This window comes from Plasmodium brasilianum, chromosome 14 (assembly GCF_023973825.1).
Source record: "Plasmodium brasilianum strain Bolivian I chromosome 14, whole genome shotgun sequence".
Classification (NCBI taxonomy): Eukaryota; Apicomplexa; class Aconoidasida; order Haemosporida; family Plasmodiidae; genus Plasmodium; species Plasmodium brasilianum.
In genome coordinates, this window is record NC_090127.1 from 1,462,669 (window position 1) to 1,483,048 (window position 20,380).

Here is a 20,380-nt window from a genome sequence, read left to right on the forward strand (position 1 = left end):
GAACACGTGCAAACTCACACAAGTTAACATTGCTAATATGCTTAATGTATATAAATGCATACACACATTTTTCTTTTTTTTTATTAATATCTTGATCATTTTGTTCTCTTATTTATTTTATAAATTCTTAAAGTAAATTAAATACAATTTTATATAAATATAATAAATATTCAAACTTTCAATAAATATACTTTTTGACCCCAACAGCATTTGTCTATGAAACAGCTGGCATGTGTAAATATACTTTTATTATGTACATGTTCTTTTATTTAGCTTAAAGAAAGGGGGGAGGTATTTATTTTTAATTATAAAAAGGTGCATCACATAAACTGTGGTAACATTTTAAATTATATTATAAATACATTAAAATATATATTTTAATTCGAACCTTTTCATACATATGAGGGGGGTGTACGTATTATTGACAAACAATATTAAATGAAGGTATAAAAATTAAACTCTAATGGTATTGTACAACATATATATACATGAAGTTCGTTATATATATATATTACATATGTAGCAGAACAACAACTTCATCCTTTTGAGTTATTATTTTTTGCTTTAAGTTTTCATAAAGTATTTTAGAAAACTTTTTCTTTTCTTTTTAAAAACAGTAAAATCTCCTCCATCTGAACCTTCTTCCTTTTTCTCTTGATCATTATCTATTATTTCTTTTCCATTTGTCATTTCTTCATTATCTTTAGTGTGATTATGTTTCTCTTCTACGGCATTTTTATATATATCATTTTCTATTACTGAATCTTTCCTAGTATTATCATCTCCGTTATTAATATCCTGGATTTTTTTGATATCTGAATCTTCTTCTTTTCCATTCCAAGCACTTTGATTTTTTTCTTCAGTACTGTTATTTATAATATCTTCTTTAACTTTGTTTTTTTCCTGACCCCTTTTACTATTTCTGTCGTTTGTTTTCGCGTCTTTATCTACTTTTTCATCTAGATCATTATTATGGTCCCTTTCATTTTTATCATCTCTACTCTTCTCATCCTTATCCCTTTCACTTTTTCTAAAGTCTCTTTCTCTATCCTTTCTGTATTCTCTATCTCTGTCTCTTTCTTTGTCTCTGTCTCTTTCTTTGTCTCTATCTCTTCTGTGTTCTCTATCTCTGTCTCTTTCTTTGTCTCTATCTCTCCTGTGTTCTCTATCTCTGTCTCTTTCTTTGTCTCTATCTCTCCTGTATTCCCTGTCTCTATCTCTATCTCTGTCTCTATCCTTCTTGTAATCTCTATCTCTGTCCCTATCTCTTCTGTGTTCTCTGTCCCTATCTCTATCCCTATCTCTGTCCCTATCTCTATCCCTATCTCTGTCCCTCTCTCTATCCCTATCTCTATCCCTATCTCTTCCTCCCCAATCTCTTCTGTCCCTTCTTTCTGATCTATCTCTATATGAGTCATCGCGATTTTCATCATACCTCTTGTAGCCATCACCATCATATTGTGAACCTGTTTTTTCACCTCTTCTCCATGTAAAGTCATCATCGATGGACGATTTTCTATATAGTTTGTCCCCATTTCTTAATTCTTCTCTTTTCCTTAAAAGTTGTTGTTCTATTTCTAAATCTCTTTCTCTTTGAATTCTACTAATTTCATCAAGTTTTCTCTTTTGAGCTTCTTCTTTTTTTCTTCTTTCCATTTCTTCCTTTAATAATCGCTCTTCTTCCTCTTCTACTCTTTTCCTTTCTTCTTCTGCTTTTAACTTTCTTAAATGTTGATCCCGTCTATCCCTAGCTCTCTGTATTTTTTCCTCTTTTAATAAATCGTGTAAACGATCCTTTTGAGCCTTTAGATTTTTTTCAAATTCCATAATTCTAGCTTTCATTTCATTTTTCGTAAATTCATCAATATCATTAGAAAATTTCACGTATTCTTCTTTTTCTCTAAGAGCAGCTTCAAAATCAGCTTTTTGTTCTTCTTCAGCGGCCTTCTGTTCTTGCAATAATATTTCAGTATCTTCCTGGAAAACTAAAGCTATCCATTTATTCATGTGATTAAGTTCTACTTGTCTTAAAGCCCTAAAGTAATGATCAACTTTTTTATATTCCATTTTTCTAATTTTAATAATTTCATTCCTTTCATTTAATCGTAATTTTTCTTGCACTTCTTCAATATCTTCAAAATCTACATAGCCATTTAATATATCTTCAATAGTGATTTCATCCATATATTTCCCTTTCATTAAAATTTTGCTTGTACTGTTTGTGCATAATTTTTTAATTTCCTTTAACATTTGTTCTGCTGCTTCTGATTTCTTCTTTGTCTTTTCTTCCTTAATTCTTAACTTTTCACCTTTTTTGGCTAATTCTTCTTTTTTCTCTTTTTCTAACTTTTCTTCTAACAATTTTTTCTCCATCTTTATTTTTAGTTGTGCTTGTTCTTGTTCTTTTTGTTTTCTTAACATTTCTTTTCTCTTCTTATTATGTTCTTCACTTAATAATTGGAATTTTTGATGTTCTTTATCTATTTTATCATATATCTTCTTTAACAACCTTTCATCTTCAATAGGTTTGTTGTCATCAAAAGATTCATTTTCAATAATATCTTCAATATTTGCTGTAGAATAATTAATATCCTTATTTCCCTTATCTAATAAATTAAATTCTTCTTCATACCTTAGTAACCCCATTTTCAAGTGTTCTACTTCATTCTCTATAGTAATACATTCATTTATCATCTTTAGTCCCTCTTGAAGATCTACATACATGTTCATAAGTGAATCTTTAATTAACATGCTGCTATTAACATTTTCTTTATCCTCAAAATAAATAGCCCTTTTGGTTAAATCGATTCGCATCTCTAATTCCTTTTGATAAGCCATATCTACTAACATTGTTTCTGCATCATTCCAAGAAATAAAATGTTCAGGACAAATATTTTCAATGAAGTAATCAATTGATATATAACTATATACTTTCGATAATTGTAAAATTAGCTTATGAAAAATTACTTCTTTAATTTTGTTAATATATAATTTATGCTCTGTACTTTCCAACTCTTTTAATAAAACTTCACATTCTAAACATAAACTTAATGGAGTAAACTGATTCTCTATTATAGAATATAATTTTTGTACATCTTCATCTGCACAATTTAAAATATTTCTAACTCTTAAACCATTTTTTAACGATTCTTTTAAAGGAACACTCGTATGACCTAACAGTTGAGACATCTTTTTATGTGCTTCAAATATTTTTGCATAATCTTCATTTTTTTTTTTATTTCCAATTAGTGGAATGGATAAAACTGCTAAAACAGCTTTTGTACAAATAAAAGACTTCTCTTTTTCTGTTACACTTTTTTTATAATTCAAAATATGAAAGCAGTATTTTAGCCAAGCTAAACCATGAAAAAGTTCACTTTCATAAACAAACAAGATATCTGCCATCTTCTCATAAAAAATAGCAACCCAATTTTTTAGGTTTTCTTTTGATTTTGCTAATACATAATTCGCATTAGCACTACTTTCATTTGCTTGCACGTTCATTTGTTCATCTTCCCCTTTGGTATCCTTGTTCAAATCATCTACTACTCCTACTGCTCCTGCTGCTCCTTCTTCCTGTGTTTTTGACAAAGATCCTTGCTGTTGAGCACTCTTATTCAATTCATTACTTCCTTCTGCTTTCTTTTCCTTTTCGTTTTCATTATCGACCTCCTTCTTCTGTTCTTGTTCTTCTGAAGTTGCATTTTTACTATTAGAGGGCATATTTTCCACGATCATCGCTAACTCAGGTTCTATAATATTTGACTTCATGGATTTATAAAAATAATCATGCATATTTAAATTATAAATATCCTCTGCAATGTTTGATGCTTCTTTCCACATATTTAGTTCACATGCTGCTTCTAATTGAATTATTTTTGTCTCTAAATGATACTCAATTTTAAGTAGAGACTGGTATTCTGGTTTATGTTTTCCCTTTAATATTAAGTTATAATGATTTCTTAGTAAATCGCTTAATTTTTTAAATTCTGTTAGTCTTTTATTTTCCTTACAAAATATTAATGCTTTTTTTGCTGTTTCATGATAAGCCTTTTCTAATTTTGGTGTGGCCCTCAATATTTCTAAAATCATCTTGTACGTTTCCATACAAATCCTAAATGAATTTTGTAATTTCCTTTCATATTTTCCTGATAATTCTATATCTAAAGAAGACATTAAAATTTTCTCAGTAAAATCTATATTAGTTTCTTCTTTCTCTATTTTTTCTTTGTTTAAATTCATATTTTCTTTAGCTATTCGAACCTTTTCTTCTGCTTTACCTCGAAAATCTGTGATAACTTTACCCAAAGAAGCAATGTTTCCATGCTGACAAATAATTCTATATTGGTGTAACCCATCTTTAACTAAGCTCAATTTCTCTAAATATAAACAAAATTCAATATACCTTAACATAATCTGTTCTTGTAATATATGCCATCCTTGTAATCGAAATGTTCTATGACCAATGGCCGCATGAAGTATTTGAAGTGCATCTTCATTCTGCCCAATAAATTGTAACTCTTCTGCTCTCTTAAGAGCATTTTCTGGCTTTTGAAACGTTTGCATATTTTACTATATGAACACTCAACTTTTACACCAAAATAAAAGAACATATATTTTTATAAATTAACCACAGTTCTGTTTTCAATATATATATAATACATGTGTGCATGTGTATATGTATATATATATATATTTTAACATACGTTTCCTTATTATTATATACGTTAGAATCGTATATATGCATATTAAAATAAAATCAACAACAACGTACAGTAATGATTTTCCCAGCTATCGTTTTTCAAATTTTATTTTATATCAATAAAAATGTAAGTTGTTCCTTATATATATCACGAAAAATAAAATAAATGAAAAAAAAAAAGATCTGGGCCATTAAAGATGATATACAGTATATATAATACATTCATATAAATGGTTATTTACATATACATATATTTTTTACATATATGCATTTTTGCTCTTACAGTGAATTACTTTCTTATACAATATATTATAAAGGAAATCCTTTGATGAATTCACACAAACTAAATATATTCCGTTGTACATTCTTTCTAAGATATCTTTAAATACTAAATTACTTCCTTTTTTTTTTTATAAAAGAAAAAAAAATGATAAAAACTCAAGTGTTAGTATTGTTCAGCATAGTACAATTTCACATTTATTATTTATCTCTACATCTTCAGTTATATATATATATATATATATATATAAATATATGACAATGAAAATAAGATTAACACATGTATCTAACATATGCAGGGATGGATACTGCTATTATTATGAAGCATGTTTTTTAAAATGTTACAATATTTTCTTATTCACAAATGTACATTTTTTCCTTCTCTTATACACTGAAATGTACATATATATATATATATATCACAAGTGAACACTTTATCTTCTGTTTGATTTCGTTTATATTTTTAAATTTCTTCCTATATTTACTTATAAAGGCAATTGAAAAATATGTATGTACAATGTATATTTATTATATGAGAAATATGTACATATATATAAGTATACACTCATGTATATATTTAAATATAAATTATATTTATTATTTTGTATGAATAAAAAGGAAAAAAATAAATTTAATAATATTTACAGAGGTGAAATAAAAACTAATTAATGATAAATACATATAAAACATAAATGTAACATGAAGCATGAAGTTTTTTCTTCTTTTTTTTTTTTAAATTAATCTGTTTACTGTAATTTTTTACTTGTGTTTTTTGTTTTATTTATTTATTTATATATTTATTTATTTTTATGTTTTTTTTTTACTTAATTTGTTTTTTTAAATAAAAGTACATATCGCAAATGATACTAATCGATCAGATTATTGATATGTACATATACATATCATATATGTATATATTACATATATAAATGTTATTTTATATTCACATTTATAGATGATAAATTAAAAGTTAAACTCTTATATTAATTCTTTTTTTATATTACGTTTATACTTATATAATACATATATATATATACGCACATATGTACATTTAAATTTATTTGTATTATATATATATAACATACACAGTAACCTTTCTCACAAGTTGAATAATTTCATTATTATGAGAATGCATACAAATTTGAGAATTATTCAAAGTGCTTTGAAAAATATGCACATCTTAATTATACTATACTATACATATATATATATATATTTATATATATATATACATATGTATGTGCACATTAAAAATGTATTACTCTGCATTATTGAATTATTTTAAAATGATATATTAAGGCATACGCATTTTTTTTATTTACCGTTACGAAAAGTTGTACTGCATAACAGCCCCATAAACAATAATTCCGTTTTCACCAAGCTACTCCATTCTTTATCTTTTTAATATATGGAAACATTTTTAAATTTTGATAAAATTAAAATGAATAATTAGAGGTTTAATAATGTCAATAAATAAAAAAAATAACTCAGATAAAATATAAATTTTACTACAATTAAAAAATTATTTTTAAAGATGCTATTATATGTATGTATGCATATATGTATATATCATTACCGAAGCGACGGTAGTGATATAACTATATTTTTTATACTATTAATAAAAATGTACAAAGTATATTTTTCTATACACAATATTATAAGAAACAATAAATTATTATGACGAAATGTTAAATAGAATATGCTGTTTCATATTTTTAGTAGTTTCTTTTCTTTTCTTTTTTTTTTAATATAGATGATAATCACCTCGTAGGATTTAGTTTTTGCAGGGGTTAAATTTTTTCATAATGCATTTTTACAAGAATAGTTTTTCTTATCTTTTTTTTTTTTTTTTTGCACAAATTGAATGTACTTTCTGTAAATAATTTCCGTTTTCCTCAAAAAGAGAAAAAAAAAATATAAAATATAACATATCAAAGTATTATATTTTGATAGTTTTTATTCACTCATTTAATGAATTGTTATTAAAACAATTTATGTAGAAAAAAAAAAAAGCATGCACACCATATTTTCCCGTTTGATACTATATAAGTAGTAAATTAAAAATAAATTACAATGTATATTCTTCTTTTATGTATAATAAAAATATAAATAAAATTTGATTGTTTATCTTAATTAGTAGTTTTTATTTAGACTTCGATAAATACGATGAAAACGTTAGAACTATAAATTATAACTCGTGTGAACTTAAGGTTACGGCGTTCTTTTCTTTTTACGTCGGAAACATTAAAGAACACAGAATTCAAGAGAAAATTGTAATATGAAAAAGGAACCTTTTTTAAAATTATAAATTTATTTAATACATTGATTAGCATATAATTATAATTATAAATAATCATTTATAAGTATGAAAAATACAGCTTATATAAATAGACTTATTTACATAAATTATAAATAACTTCTAATAAAACTAATGAAAAGAAATAATGACCTTTTTTTTTTTTTTTCCCATAATGCACGTAAAAATTGATACATCAAATAAAATGTTTGAATAATAAGATTTTGTTCATATGTTAATGTTAATATAAATTGTTTCTACATTTTAATAAACCTATTTGTACATAATATTCATGAATATATATATAACAGTTCAGTGGCTATAATGGATTGCGGGAGATATTTGTGTACATAGATAACTAAAAGAAAAGTAATTTCACAGAATAAGAAATTATATTTTCTTCCTCATTCTGGCTATATAAAAATGAGAAAACATTACATTAATAATAGGGAAATATTTAACTTTTATTCCCTTTTTCTTATTCTTTGAACAAATAAATTATTTCATAATTGCGTAATAATACTACTAATATATTTAAAAAAAAAAATGGTGGCATTAAATCAAAGTTTGCATGTATGTGTATATTTAATTCATATTATTTATATAATATATATATATTTATATAGACATTTATGCATGGCAAAAAAACAATAATTGCAATTTCCTAGTTTCTGCATACTTACCTATTTGTTTAAGTATATATAAGAATATATGTACATATGTTTAAAATGACTGTAATTATAAGTGACAAAAAGTAAAATATAAAAGAAAAATTAGCTAAAGTGTATGAAATTTTATATTTTCATATTCCTGTGGTTATTTCAAACGACTTATTTATGAATGGGAATATCTCAAGTATTTATAAATGTTTATGCATAAGAAGGATTTTTTTTTTTTTCTCTTTTAAAACAATTTCATAAAGAAACTTATAACAGCCAAAAACAAAACACTGAAAAAAAAACACACAAAAAAAATATACACATGTATAAATATATAAATTTCAAATTTGAAGTGATATAATATCCTAAAAGTGAGAAAACATTTTGAGCAGTAAACATTCAGTAAATAATAAATTTTTTTTTGTCAATATTATTTTTTCTGTAATGTATTATATTTTAAACAATATAAATCTCCAATTTGCAGACACTTAAGTATATTTACGTATATAAGTAAATACCTACATATACACAAATATTTATACATATATATGTATATATATTTTTGTTTTTACAATAATTTATTTAATTACTCCCTTTTTACAACGCCAGTCCTTTTAGTTTAAGCAAACTGTATTATGGAAGTAATTAAACTTTTTTCTGTTTTTCGTACACCTTTTTTTTTTAGTTAAAAATTATTTATTTTCGTAAAAATATTACTGATAAGGAAAAAAAAAATTACAAAATTTATGAGTACTGAATTTATATTCTCACATACGAATGTACATATATATATATATATATGTATATGTATTTGTAAAAGTATTATGCGCTTTTTTGTATATATGTGCATTTAAAGATTTAAGCCTTTTTAAATGAAAAAAAAAAAAAAAAATGGTAAAAAAAAATGAGTTGAGATTTACTATGAACGTATTACATTACAAATCATGGTATTTATATAATAAAGTAGGGTTTTTTTCAAGTGTAAAGTCCCCATTAATTAATGAGTCTATAATTAATAATGAATCATTAAAGAATGAGTCAGAACAAACAACGAAAAATAAGGAACAAAATCAGCTAAAAAAATTTTCCATATTTAGATATAATCCTCAAAGTAATAATAAGAGACCAAAAATGCAAACGTTTGAAGTAGATATCGATAATTGTGGGCCAATGGTTTTAGACGTATTAATAAAAATAAAAGATGAAATAGATTCTACTTTGTCTTTTAGGAGGAGTTGTCGAGAAGGTATATGTGGTAGTTGTGCTATGAACATTAATGGAAAAAATGGATTAGCTTGCTTAACAGAAGTAAATAAAAACAAAAAAGAGGTTACAGAAATACATCCCTTACCAAACTTATACATTATGAAGGATTTAGTGCCAGATTTAACTAATTTTTACAATCAGTATAAATCTATTGATCCATGGTTAAAAAGAAAAACGAAAAAAGAAAAGGGACAAAAAGAATTTTATCAGTCTATTGAAGATAGAAAGAAATTAGATGGTTTATATGAATGTATTATGTGTGCTTCTTGTTCTACTTCATGCCCATCGTATTGGTGGAATCCCGAATATTATTTAGGACCTGCTACATTAATGCAAGCTTATCGATGGATTGTCGATAGTAGAGATGAATACACAGATGAACGTTTAATGGAAGTTAATGATACAATGAAATTGTATAGGTGTCATGGAATTATGAACTGTTCATTATGTTGTCCTAAAGGCTTAGACCCAGCCAAAGCCATAAGAAATATGAAGGAATTAGTTCAGCAAAAATTTTCGGAGGAAAATATAAAATCACACTCCATTTATGTGAGGGAGAAAATGGGAAAAACCAGTTAGTCGGGAATAAATGAAATAATCGAAGAAACCAAAAAAAAAGAAACGAATAAAAAAGATCTTTCTGCTAAGTCATTTATATAATAATGTAAAATTTTGAATTAGTAGTAATACATTTTTTTTTTTTTTTTTACGTGTATGTTAAGTTCCTTATACGTGAGTGTTGATTTTTTATTATGTATAATAAACATAATTCATAAAATTTCGTTTTGCCTTTTTATCATTTCCCCATTTATTACAAGTGTTTACATACAAGTTTATTGCGTATTCTCTCATTTGTATAATCCATTTTTGTGTTACACTGTTTAATACATTTTTTTTTTTTTTTTTAAAACTTCTATTTAGTTATTCCTTCGTTTTATTCCATTTTATTTTTTTTGTTTTTATTGTACCAATTATTAGTTTTATTACATTTTGTTATTTTACTTTTTAATCTATTAAAACTACATAGCGCTTTTACCTTTTGTTAAATAAACCAAAAAAAGACATCTGAGTTTATATCCATTGAATAAATGATATATTATATACTGTACATATATATTTTATTGCTTTCATAACATTTATTTTATATGTTAAAGCGGCATAATGCATAAAGTGTAATTTCAACTGTTCCACGGATTTTAAATGTAACAACATATATATTGGGCAGAACGATTTTTCATTCTTCCCAAAATTTTATTAATATTTTAGGTTATTATGTTATTTCATTATTTAATTCCCCTTTTCCTAGTACTAGTAAAAGCAGGGATAAAAGAAAAATATATATATAAAACATAAATAAATAAATATATATATACATAAATACATTTTTATGCAATTATTTGTTTACATATATATGGTACGTATAACATTCGTTATTTAAAAAGCAAAAAAGAGAAAATAATATATATTAATTTCTGATTTTTATAAACCAAAAAGTATGCAGTTTTGATTTATTCTGAATATAAATACAGGCATAATAATATAATAAAATATATAGTGTGAATAACAAAAAAGGTCTCAAAAATAAATAAATAAATAAATATATATATATATATATATATATATATATATATATATATGTGTATGTATGTATGTATGTATAACAATTATACTCTAGATTTGTTAAACTTCCTTTTTTTTATTAAATGTTATTTTTATTTTAAACATATATTTAAAAAAAAAAAAAAAAAAGTAAAATATAAAATTAAAAAATGCATTTTTCTCTTGTTTAATAAAACTACTAAAAGATGATTTGTGCTCGTACGTACACATATTCATCTAATATATATATATATATATATATGTGTACATGCAACACTAAAAATTATATATTTACGCGACAATTATTATATAATAATAACTGGTCGACAAAAGGAATTAGCTAAGTTGTAAAACGGGTTTTACAAATTTACACGTATTGATGTTGGTTTTGGGTTTTTTTTTTTTTTTTTTTTTTTTTTAAATAATTTTTTTACTCTCTTTAATACATCATTATACTACTTAATATTTCTTACATTTAGAGGTTAGTTTTTTACTTTGTCAAACTTTTTTTGGTACTCAAGTAAAATTTAAAATTTTCACATATTCTAGAGAAGCATCTCTCTTAAAATATTAACAATTGCAAGCTATTTATTTGATATCTATATTAAGTGTTCAATATGTAATTTATTACATAATTATATATACATAAATATATTATGTATAATAATTCTTCCAAGTGCATATATCATTACACAAGTTATGGGAACCTTACCCCCCTTAAACTAGGTTATAAACTTATTTTTTTTTTATTTATGTGTTCTATAATTCGCCATAATTTATTTTGCTCTCTATATTTTTGCGTCATAACCCTCAGCTATTAGTTCCTTTTTGTTTATAGGAACATTTGTCTGATGTTGAGTCAAAATGGCTTGTTGAATAACTTGTCCTTTCCACTCAGGCCAAGCAGAGCCTGAGTTTTTACGATTTTTTTGGGGATTTTTTGGTGTGTCCATAGATGCTAAAAAATCTGCATGCATCCCCATAACATCTTCTCTAATTTCTAAATTTTTTTTATTTTCATCTACTGGTTTGTACTGTGGTAACGATTTTCTTCTATTATCTAAAAAATTATTTGCCATTTCTTTTTTTTTATCACTTGGTAACTGCCTTTTTACCTTTTTTTTATCATAGGAATCTGAATCCATATCAGAATCGCTATCTGTATCACTGTCGTCATCACTTGATGTTGAAAAGGTAGATGAGTCAGACGAATTTGACGATGATGAATCGGAAGAATTAGATGACGATGATATATATCTATTAGCTCTTCGTTTATCATAATGATCATTATTATTATTATTATTCATGTAATTTTTGTTGTTGTTAATATTCTTCATGGGTATTTTTCCTTTTGCAATATTGCAATTAGGAATTTGTTCAGAAGATATTAAAGAAGCTTTATACTGTTCTAAATTAATTCTACCCATATGGTTAATGTATAAAAATATTCTTTTCTGTTTTTCTATAGATAATAAATCAGTATCAAAAGTGAAAAATTTATCAAACATATGATTTTCTGCTAATATACCCAAGTCATCTTGTATTATTTCAAGCGCGGCTCTTCTTTGATTCGGAGCTAATCTTCTTAAATTTTTAAAAAGTAAATTAACTTGATAATTATTTAATCCTTTATCATTAATTCCTATTTTCTGTATTCCCGGTGGTTCGGGTATAGTACCAATACTAGGTGGTTCGAATTCTATAGAATTATTACTATTATTGTTGTTATTACTATTATTCTTAATTAAATTAGAGAAATTATCCTTTTTATTATTTATAAACTTTTCATGAGTATTTTTCGAAGAAACATTTGATGTCTGTTTATTTGTATTATATAATTTATCTCCTTTTTTATTATGTATAGGATATACAATATTGCTAGAAGATGTATTCACATTACTATTCATAAATCCACTACCACCACCTGCTCCTGTCTTGACCATATTATTATTATTCCTTCTTTTAGCAGGGTGATAATTACTTCTACTATTTGTAGTGTTATTCCTTTTATTATTATTATTATCTGAACTAATATTATCACTGCTATTGCTACTATAACTGCTACTACTATTCCTGCTTCTACTAATGTTATCATCATAATCATAATTATTCGATAATATTTCATTATATTTATTCATATCTAAATATACAGAATTCGTGTTTTTTGTGAACTCGGAAAGAAGACTTTCCATTTTGGAATTTTGTTTTACTAACCTATCAAATTCTTTAGCTAATTTATAGGCATCATTCCAAACACAATTTTTGACTTTGTGATAAGTAAAAGCATTAAAAAAAATTTGTCTAACATCCTGTTGCCATTCAAAAGGATTATTATATTTATTATTTAATAATTTATTTTCGATTGTTTGAAAATCCATTGGATTTTTTATTATATTAAAATAATTTGGTATTCCATCTAATTCTGGGTTTACTGGTTCTAAAAACCAGCAACAATATTCTTTTTTTTTTAACTTATGTAATATCTTAAAACAATTATTTTTCCATAGATTCCTTGTTTTATAAACTCTTTTTTTATATGTTCTTTTGTGTTGTTCATATTCTTCAACTGTGCTATCTTCATGAAAGTTACTACTATTTCTTTGTCTTTTTTTTAACATCTCCTTTCCACCTCCTGCCCCGGGTGCTCCTTTTTTATTATTATTATTATTATTATTACAAGTACTACTACTGTTATATCTTGACATTTTCCCCTTTCCAGCATTTGTTAAAGTACCATGTGAATTCTTGTTAACATTACTATTACTGTTTTTATTATTACTATTATCTACTTCATTTTTACTAATTCCACCTTTTCTAGTTAAATTACTTTTATTTTGTTGAATTTTTTCATTTTCATGATATTTTGAGTTAGCTAATAATGAACTGCTACTACCCTGTCTATTATTCCCTCTTAGGTCAAGGGTACTATGAGTAGAATTACTAACATTGTTATTATTTTTTTCATTTATAGTGTTTCTCCTATCACCTTTTACAAGAAGAGTTGATTTTTCATCTTCATTATTATTGTTTATTATTTTTTTTTTATTGGTCTCTTTTTGCTTATCATTATTATTTTCTTTAGTAATAGCACTCCATTCTTCTTTAGAATAAAATTTGTCAAAAGATTTCTTTGACTTTCTCTTTCCTGCATCATATATATTATTTGATAAAGAACAACGTAAATTTTTAATTTCATTTAGGTGTCTTTTCGATATGGCTGTGAACGTATTTCTTTTTTCGGATTTCGATTTTTCGCAGTTTATTTCATAAAATCGAAATCCTAATAAATTCATTGCATTCGATATATAAGTTAACTCATCTTCTGTTAAATATAATATACCTCTTTCGAAGCTTCTTACATCATCTACATTATTAAAAAATGCATTCTTTACATTACTTTTTGTTATGTTTTCTTCTTCACAATTTAAAAATATATTGTTACTTGTTTGATTACTGTTACTATTACTATTAGTGTTACTATTTGTATTACTGTTATTATTATTATCATTATAACTGCAGTTATCACTTGCATTATTTATTCTGTTAAAATGGATGCCATCATTTAAGTTGTGACTTACACAATGGCATTTGTTGTTACCATCACTGCCAATACTGTTACCTTTTTCATTGGTATTGTTATTATTATCAATGCTATGATTACTATCATTGTTATGATTACAGTCGTTGTTATCATTATCGTCATCATTAAAATAGTTTATGTCATATCCATTATCGTCAATAGTATTTTCATTTGAAAGAGAGCTGTAATTCATATTATTATTTTTGACGCAGTCATTATTTATATTATTAATGTCATTATTATTCCTATGTGGATCAAATATATTATTATTCATATCATTATTATTGTTACTAACATTACGAAAATTGCTCATTTCATCATTATTTGAATTCATCTTATTTATATTACTAATACTGCTATTATTCTGTCGTTTTGAAACCCGTTTTGTTCTCCTTCCCTTCTTTTTGTTACGACAATTATTATCGTTTCACTTGATTTTTTTTTTTTTATTTTATAATAACATAATTATTGTTCTTTGTAGTAACATTATTATTATCACTATTAAGAAGTAATTACGTTATTATTTTTTTCAATTAAAATTGATATTATCAACTACTGTTGTGTATTTACACATAACGTAGCATTTATTTTATTCACATTATCTCTCAATTCCTTAAAATCTGTATTTATTATTATTCAAATTATTTAATGCATTTATATTTTTGGAAATATCATTGTATGTGTGTATTATAATTATTAGCACGAACTTCCTTTTCTTTTTTGTTTTTCTTACTATAACTATATTACATACGAATTATTTTTACAATATTATGTGTAAATTATTATTAAAATATTATATATGAATTAATTTTAATATATATATATATGAATTATTATTAGTACTAAATACTTGGTTAATGGAATTTATCACACTTTATGTTGTAATCAAAATTACCATTTAATTTTATAGTACTTTATTAATTGATAATATTTTCTTTTTTCCTTTTTTTTATGCTCTCACTTTTTTCCGTTTTTTATTTTTGTTTTTTTGTTTTTTTGTTTTTTTTTTGTGTACTATTTATTTCATGTTTCTTTTTTTTTTATTAAATATTTTGTAACTTACATCCCCTTCTACTATTATATTTAATGTTTATATATTTTATAAAAATATTATCATAATAATAATGGGTGGTTATTTCATTTTTTGTTGATAATATATCAAGCCTTTTAACGAATACATATCATCTATAACGTAAATAATAAAAAAATTTCGATTTTATTATTTGACGATGATATATACTACTTTCGCATTCTCTCGAATTATTATTTTTATATTCACTTGTACTTAATAATAACTTCGTTATTTTATATTTTATATATATTAACATTAAAAAAAATTCTCATTTGTTCTTACCGTCGTTAAAAAGATGGTAAAACATATATATAAATATTATGTATTCATAACTAGTTTATAATACTGTACATGTAATTACTTATATACATGTACTTATATATACTTAAAAAATTATATATAGTAATTTAATATATATATATGTATGTACTTATAAGTACTTAAATATATATTATATATATATGTACTCAAATATATATATATGCGCTTAGATGTATATTTATGTACTTATATATATATAATGTAATTATATATATATAAAAGTACTTAAGTACATATATATTATATATATTTAATATATATATATGTACTTTAATACATAAATAAGTACTTGTACATATATATATATAATATATGTACTTCATATATATATATATATGTACAATAAATATAGAATATATCATAAATATGCAAAATATTTTTAAATAAAAAAAAAAAATTAAAATATAAAAATTTTTAAAATAATATATGTAAGAAAAAAAAAAAAAAAAAAAAATTTCATGCTTATTTTTATTATTTTAAAACAAACAAAAATACATTACTAATTTTATTTAATTTAATTTAATTTTTCATTTTAAGTATTTTTTTATGTCATAAATGCAATTTTATGTTACATATATATATGTATATATTATATATATATATATATATATATAATATACATTTTTTGTTATTTTATTTTATAAATTTAATTTAAATTTTTAAGTTAATTGCATTTTTTATTAATCTCTTAAATCTTATTGTTTTTTTTGTTTTTTTTAATTTAAATATGTTCTACTTCGTGCGTTTTTATCCTTTTTTTTTATTATTTTTTAATTTTTATTATTTTTTTTTTCCCATATTCATATAGCAAAATAAGTATAAAAATACGAACATGCAAAATTCAAATAAAACCCTCTTTTCTTTTTTTTTTTTTGTTAATATATTTATATTTTTCAAAAAGCTAATATATACCTAGTAAATATATTTTTTTTTTGTATTATTTCGAAATTTTATTATTCCTGAATATAAAATAAAAAATATAATATATTTACCATAATTATTTTTTATAAGAGTTTAAAAAAAAAATATTCTATTTGTATTTTATATTTTTCGTTATTTCCAATATTCTCTTTATATACTTATTAGCTATCTTTCGTTATGATAAGGAGGAAGCATTTATGCTGCTGCATTATTTTTTATATAATATTTATGTACTTTGAAACTTTTTATTTTTTCTTATTTAATGTTAATATTTACATATCAAATAATTTTTATATGATATATTTTGAATTAATCAGAGCAAATAAGAATAATAATAATGTATTAAATTTATAAGTCTATTAAAATTAGTAAGAAGATTAAATGGCTGTAAATATTTGAAAAATTAAATGATGCAGAATCGTATATTTATTTTTTAAAGTATATATGGGAAATGATAGTGGATACTAATATGTACTTATATATATATTTACATTATATACATATTACATATATTAAACTTATTTTTAATATTTTTTTATATATCATGTTAAATGTATATTATTATAATCCTTATATATTTTACATAATTATATGGTAAAATAAAATACGTACAGAAAAGTTCATTTTTTTATACTATGCTACTTATAACAGCTGCATTTCTATAAGGGCAAAAAAAAAAAAAAAAAATATATATATATAATATATATGTATATATTATTTATTAATTTTGTAACAAGAAAATAGATTGTAAATTTGTTTTATATCCTTCTAAATGATTAGCTCTTGCCTACATACAACTTACACGTTGAATATGTATAATTGTAAAAGGAATATGTGATTATGGGTAATCTTATCCAATTTTCCGCTGCAAGAGTATCCCATAAAATTTTTATTATTATGTTTGTTTAAGGATAATTTATATTTTAAATTATTTTACATTCATTTAATTAAAAAAAAATAGTATTGTATTTATTTTAAATAAAGACAATAGTAGGAATACAATTATTTTTGAATGAATTTTTGTTTTTATATAACTTTTTTTTTTTTTTTCTTAATTTTTGGTCTATTATAATATATATATTTTAGTTGGTTTTTATAATAATATTTTAAAGAATTTTCATATCAATTATTATTTGTTTTTTGTATATTTTTAAAATGCATAACATGCATAAGGCTATTTTTATCATCCGTCAAATATATATTTACAGACATTTACATCTTAAATATATAGATATTTAATAATTTCCCTTATTTTTATTACACAACCCCCCTAGCATTTATATTAATACTTTTTCTATTTTTTGTTTTGTTTACATATAATTTTCGTTTTTCAGTTAGAAAATAAAAGTTCTATATTCAGAAAAGTGTCTATTTTAAAGGTCAATAATTACGATAATAAAATATTGTAAAATATACCTTAAGTTATTTTATATAATTTTTTATTTCCCCCTTTTTATCTGATAATACTTTATTACTATATTTTTGTAGTATATATTTTACTGATAATATATTATTATGATATGTATGTGTGAAAAGAAGGAACATAAAATATTTTAAGTATTATTTACGTAATATACGAATATATATTTCCCTGCAAAAAACGTATATATAAGTATATTATTTTTTATTTTATTTACCGTTATAAGGAAATCATGAGTGTCAAAGTTATTTATTATGAATAGTGAAGATATCCTCGAAGAATATATATATACAGTATATATATATATATACATATTAAAAAAGGAAAAATAAATGTAGTTGTTATATATTTAAATTACATTTCAATTAATCACGCTTCTTTCAATTTTAAATAATAATTCTGTAAAAAAAAGAAAAAAAAAAAAAGAGGTATATATTTTTAATTTTATCTTTGTAAATTTTTTCCTTATTTTCCTTCAAAGCTTGATATACTATTTTACAATTAAAAAAAAAAAAAAATCACAATAAGTAAAGATATAAGTAAATATGAAAAAACTAAGCTTTACATTTAACTATATAAAGTTAAAACATTTTGAAATTAGTTTTATTTGTAACGTAAAAATGTGCACGTTGTAACTTCGAATAATAATTAAATCAAAATAAAACTTATTTTAAGTAGGCATATTAAGCTTTTAAGGAAGATATAGAAGCATATGTATATAAATGCATGGGCATGTATGTTAATATATACATATGCGTCATTTGATATAAAGTATTCTCGAAACCTTTTTTTTGAAATATAAATACGTAAAATAGATAATTTTTAATCAAATAACGCTAATTTTTCATTAAAATTAAAACATAAAAATTAATCATGTAAAATATTTAGGAAATTTCGCAAGAAAATAGAAAAATGGAAATTTATATAAATATTTTGTTTGAACATATTTACCTAATCAATTTTTTATTATGCAATTTTTATAAGAAAAAAAGATTGAAAATTTCCAACATTTAATTAAATGAAGACACAAAATTAAGTACTCCCCTGATTGAAGCATTTGCATTTCCGCTTTTTAATTTTTTATTCCTTTGAAAAAAAAAAGTTCATATGTACTCTTACATTCTTATATGCATTCATATATATATGTATACAATATATGCACAAAAGTCAATTCAATAGCAGTGTCTATTTTAAGATTAAATAAACCTGTATATTTTTCTATAGGATTCTACAAAATATAAAAGGACGATATGATATACTCATCAAATTGTATTTTCGCCTTCTTGATAATATATCTCCATTTTTTTTTTTTTCGTCAAAAAAAAATGATGAATAGTTATAAAAAATAAAATTTAATATTTAATTAATAGCTTCAGAAAATGTTTCTTTTAAAAATTATGTTTAAACTATAGTATAAAATAAAAAGTTAACCTTAAACCGATGTATCATAAATAAAAAGCAAGTAACAATAGCAAAATAAAAAAAAAACTTAATAGGCTATGTAAATTTTTTCGATGAGTACTGACCGCATTACTGTACATGAAAAACATATTCACAGAAATGAAGAAAATAAATGAAAAGAATGGATATTACTAAAGTGATTAAAAATAGTCACCCTTTGCACATATATTACATTTCAAGGCTTAACTCTTAAAGTTAAGAAACACCATTAGCAGTGATAACAGTGAGTCATTAAATATTTCTTTTATAAGAGAAAACAGTAAGTTTTATTTTATGCTGCTTATCCTGCAATTTTTTGGCAGAATGCGTGCACATTATATGTAATGTACATAAAAAAATATGTTCATATATAGATATAAATATATAAATACATAAACTTTATCAAAATAATTTCTTCCCCAACTTCTTACTGTAATTATTACTAAACTAACATTTTACTTTTTTTTTAATGAAAAAAAAATTAAATGTCATTTAAAAGAAGTCGTCAACGAAATTAAAATTTTTTAAGGGAAATTCAATTTATTGCAAAAGATTTCACTAAATGAAGGTTTAAATAACTGAACAATAAACTTGCATAAAAAAAAAAAATGTGGTAAATAATAAAATTCACATCATATTTTGTAGTGCTTCAAATAATATCAATAATTTTAATTAAGCATATAGATATACTAATATATGGAAAGTTTAACAAGCTATATGGATAATATATATTCCTCATTAAAATAAAAAAAAAAATTAAAAAAAATCGAAAAAAAAATTACAATTTTTGAAAAATTTCATTTTAAATGTGTAGAGCTTAAGTAA

At 22.9% G+C, this 20,380-nt stretch overlaps 3 protein-coding genes across 3 annotated transcripts; 1 reads left to right on the plus strand and 2 right to left on the minus strand.

Moving 5' to 3' along the window:
• Positions 1 to 564: 564 nt before the first annotated feature.
• MKS88_005535 (eukaryotic translation initiation factor 3 subunit A) lies at positions 565 to 4,566 on the minus strand (the record flags this gene model as incomplete). Its single annotated transcript, XM_067218806.1, has 1 exon — positions 565 to 4,566. The coding sequence occupies one exon, from the start codon at positions 4,564 to 4,566 to the stop codon at positions 565 to 567; it is 4,002 nt and encodes a 1,333-aa protein (XP_067070745.1).
• Positions 4,567 to 8,827: 4,261 nt separating this feature from the next.
• MKS88_005536 (succinate dehydrogenase [ubiquinone] iron-sulfur subunit) lies at positions 8,828 to 9,781 on the plus strand (the record flags this gene model as incomplete). The annotated part of the gene is made up of 1 exon (XM_067218807.1): positions 8,828 to 9,781. The coding sequence occupies one exon, from the start codon at positions 8,828 to 8,830 to the stop codon at positions 9,779 to 9,781; it is 954 nt and encodes a 317-aa protein (XP_067070746.1).
• A 1,808-nt stretch (positions 9,782 to 11,589) lies between these two features.
• On the minus strand, positions 11,590 to 14,715 carry MKS88_005537 (bromodomain protein 2; the record flags this gene model as incomplete). The annotated part of the gene is made up of 1 exon (XM_067218809.1): positions 11,590 to 14,715. The coding sequence occupies one exon, from the start codon at positions 14,713 to 14,715 to the stop codon at positions 11,590 to 11,592; it is 3,126 nt and encodes a 1,041-aa protein (XP_067070747.1).
• Between the last annotated feature and the right edge of the window lie 5,665 nt (positions 14,716 to 20,380).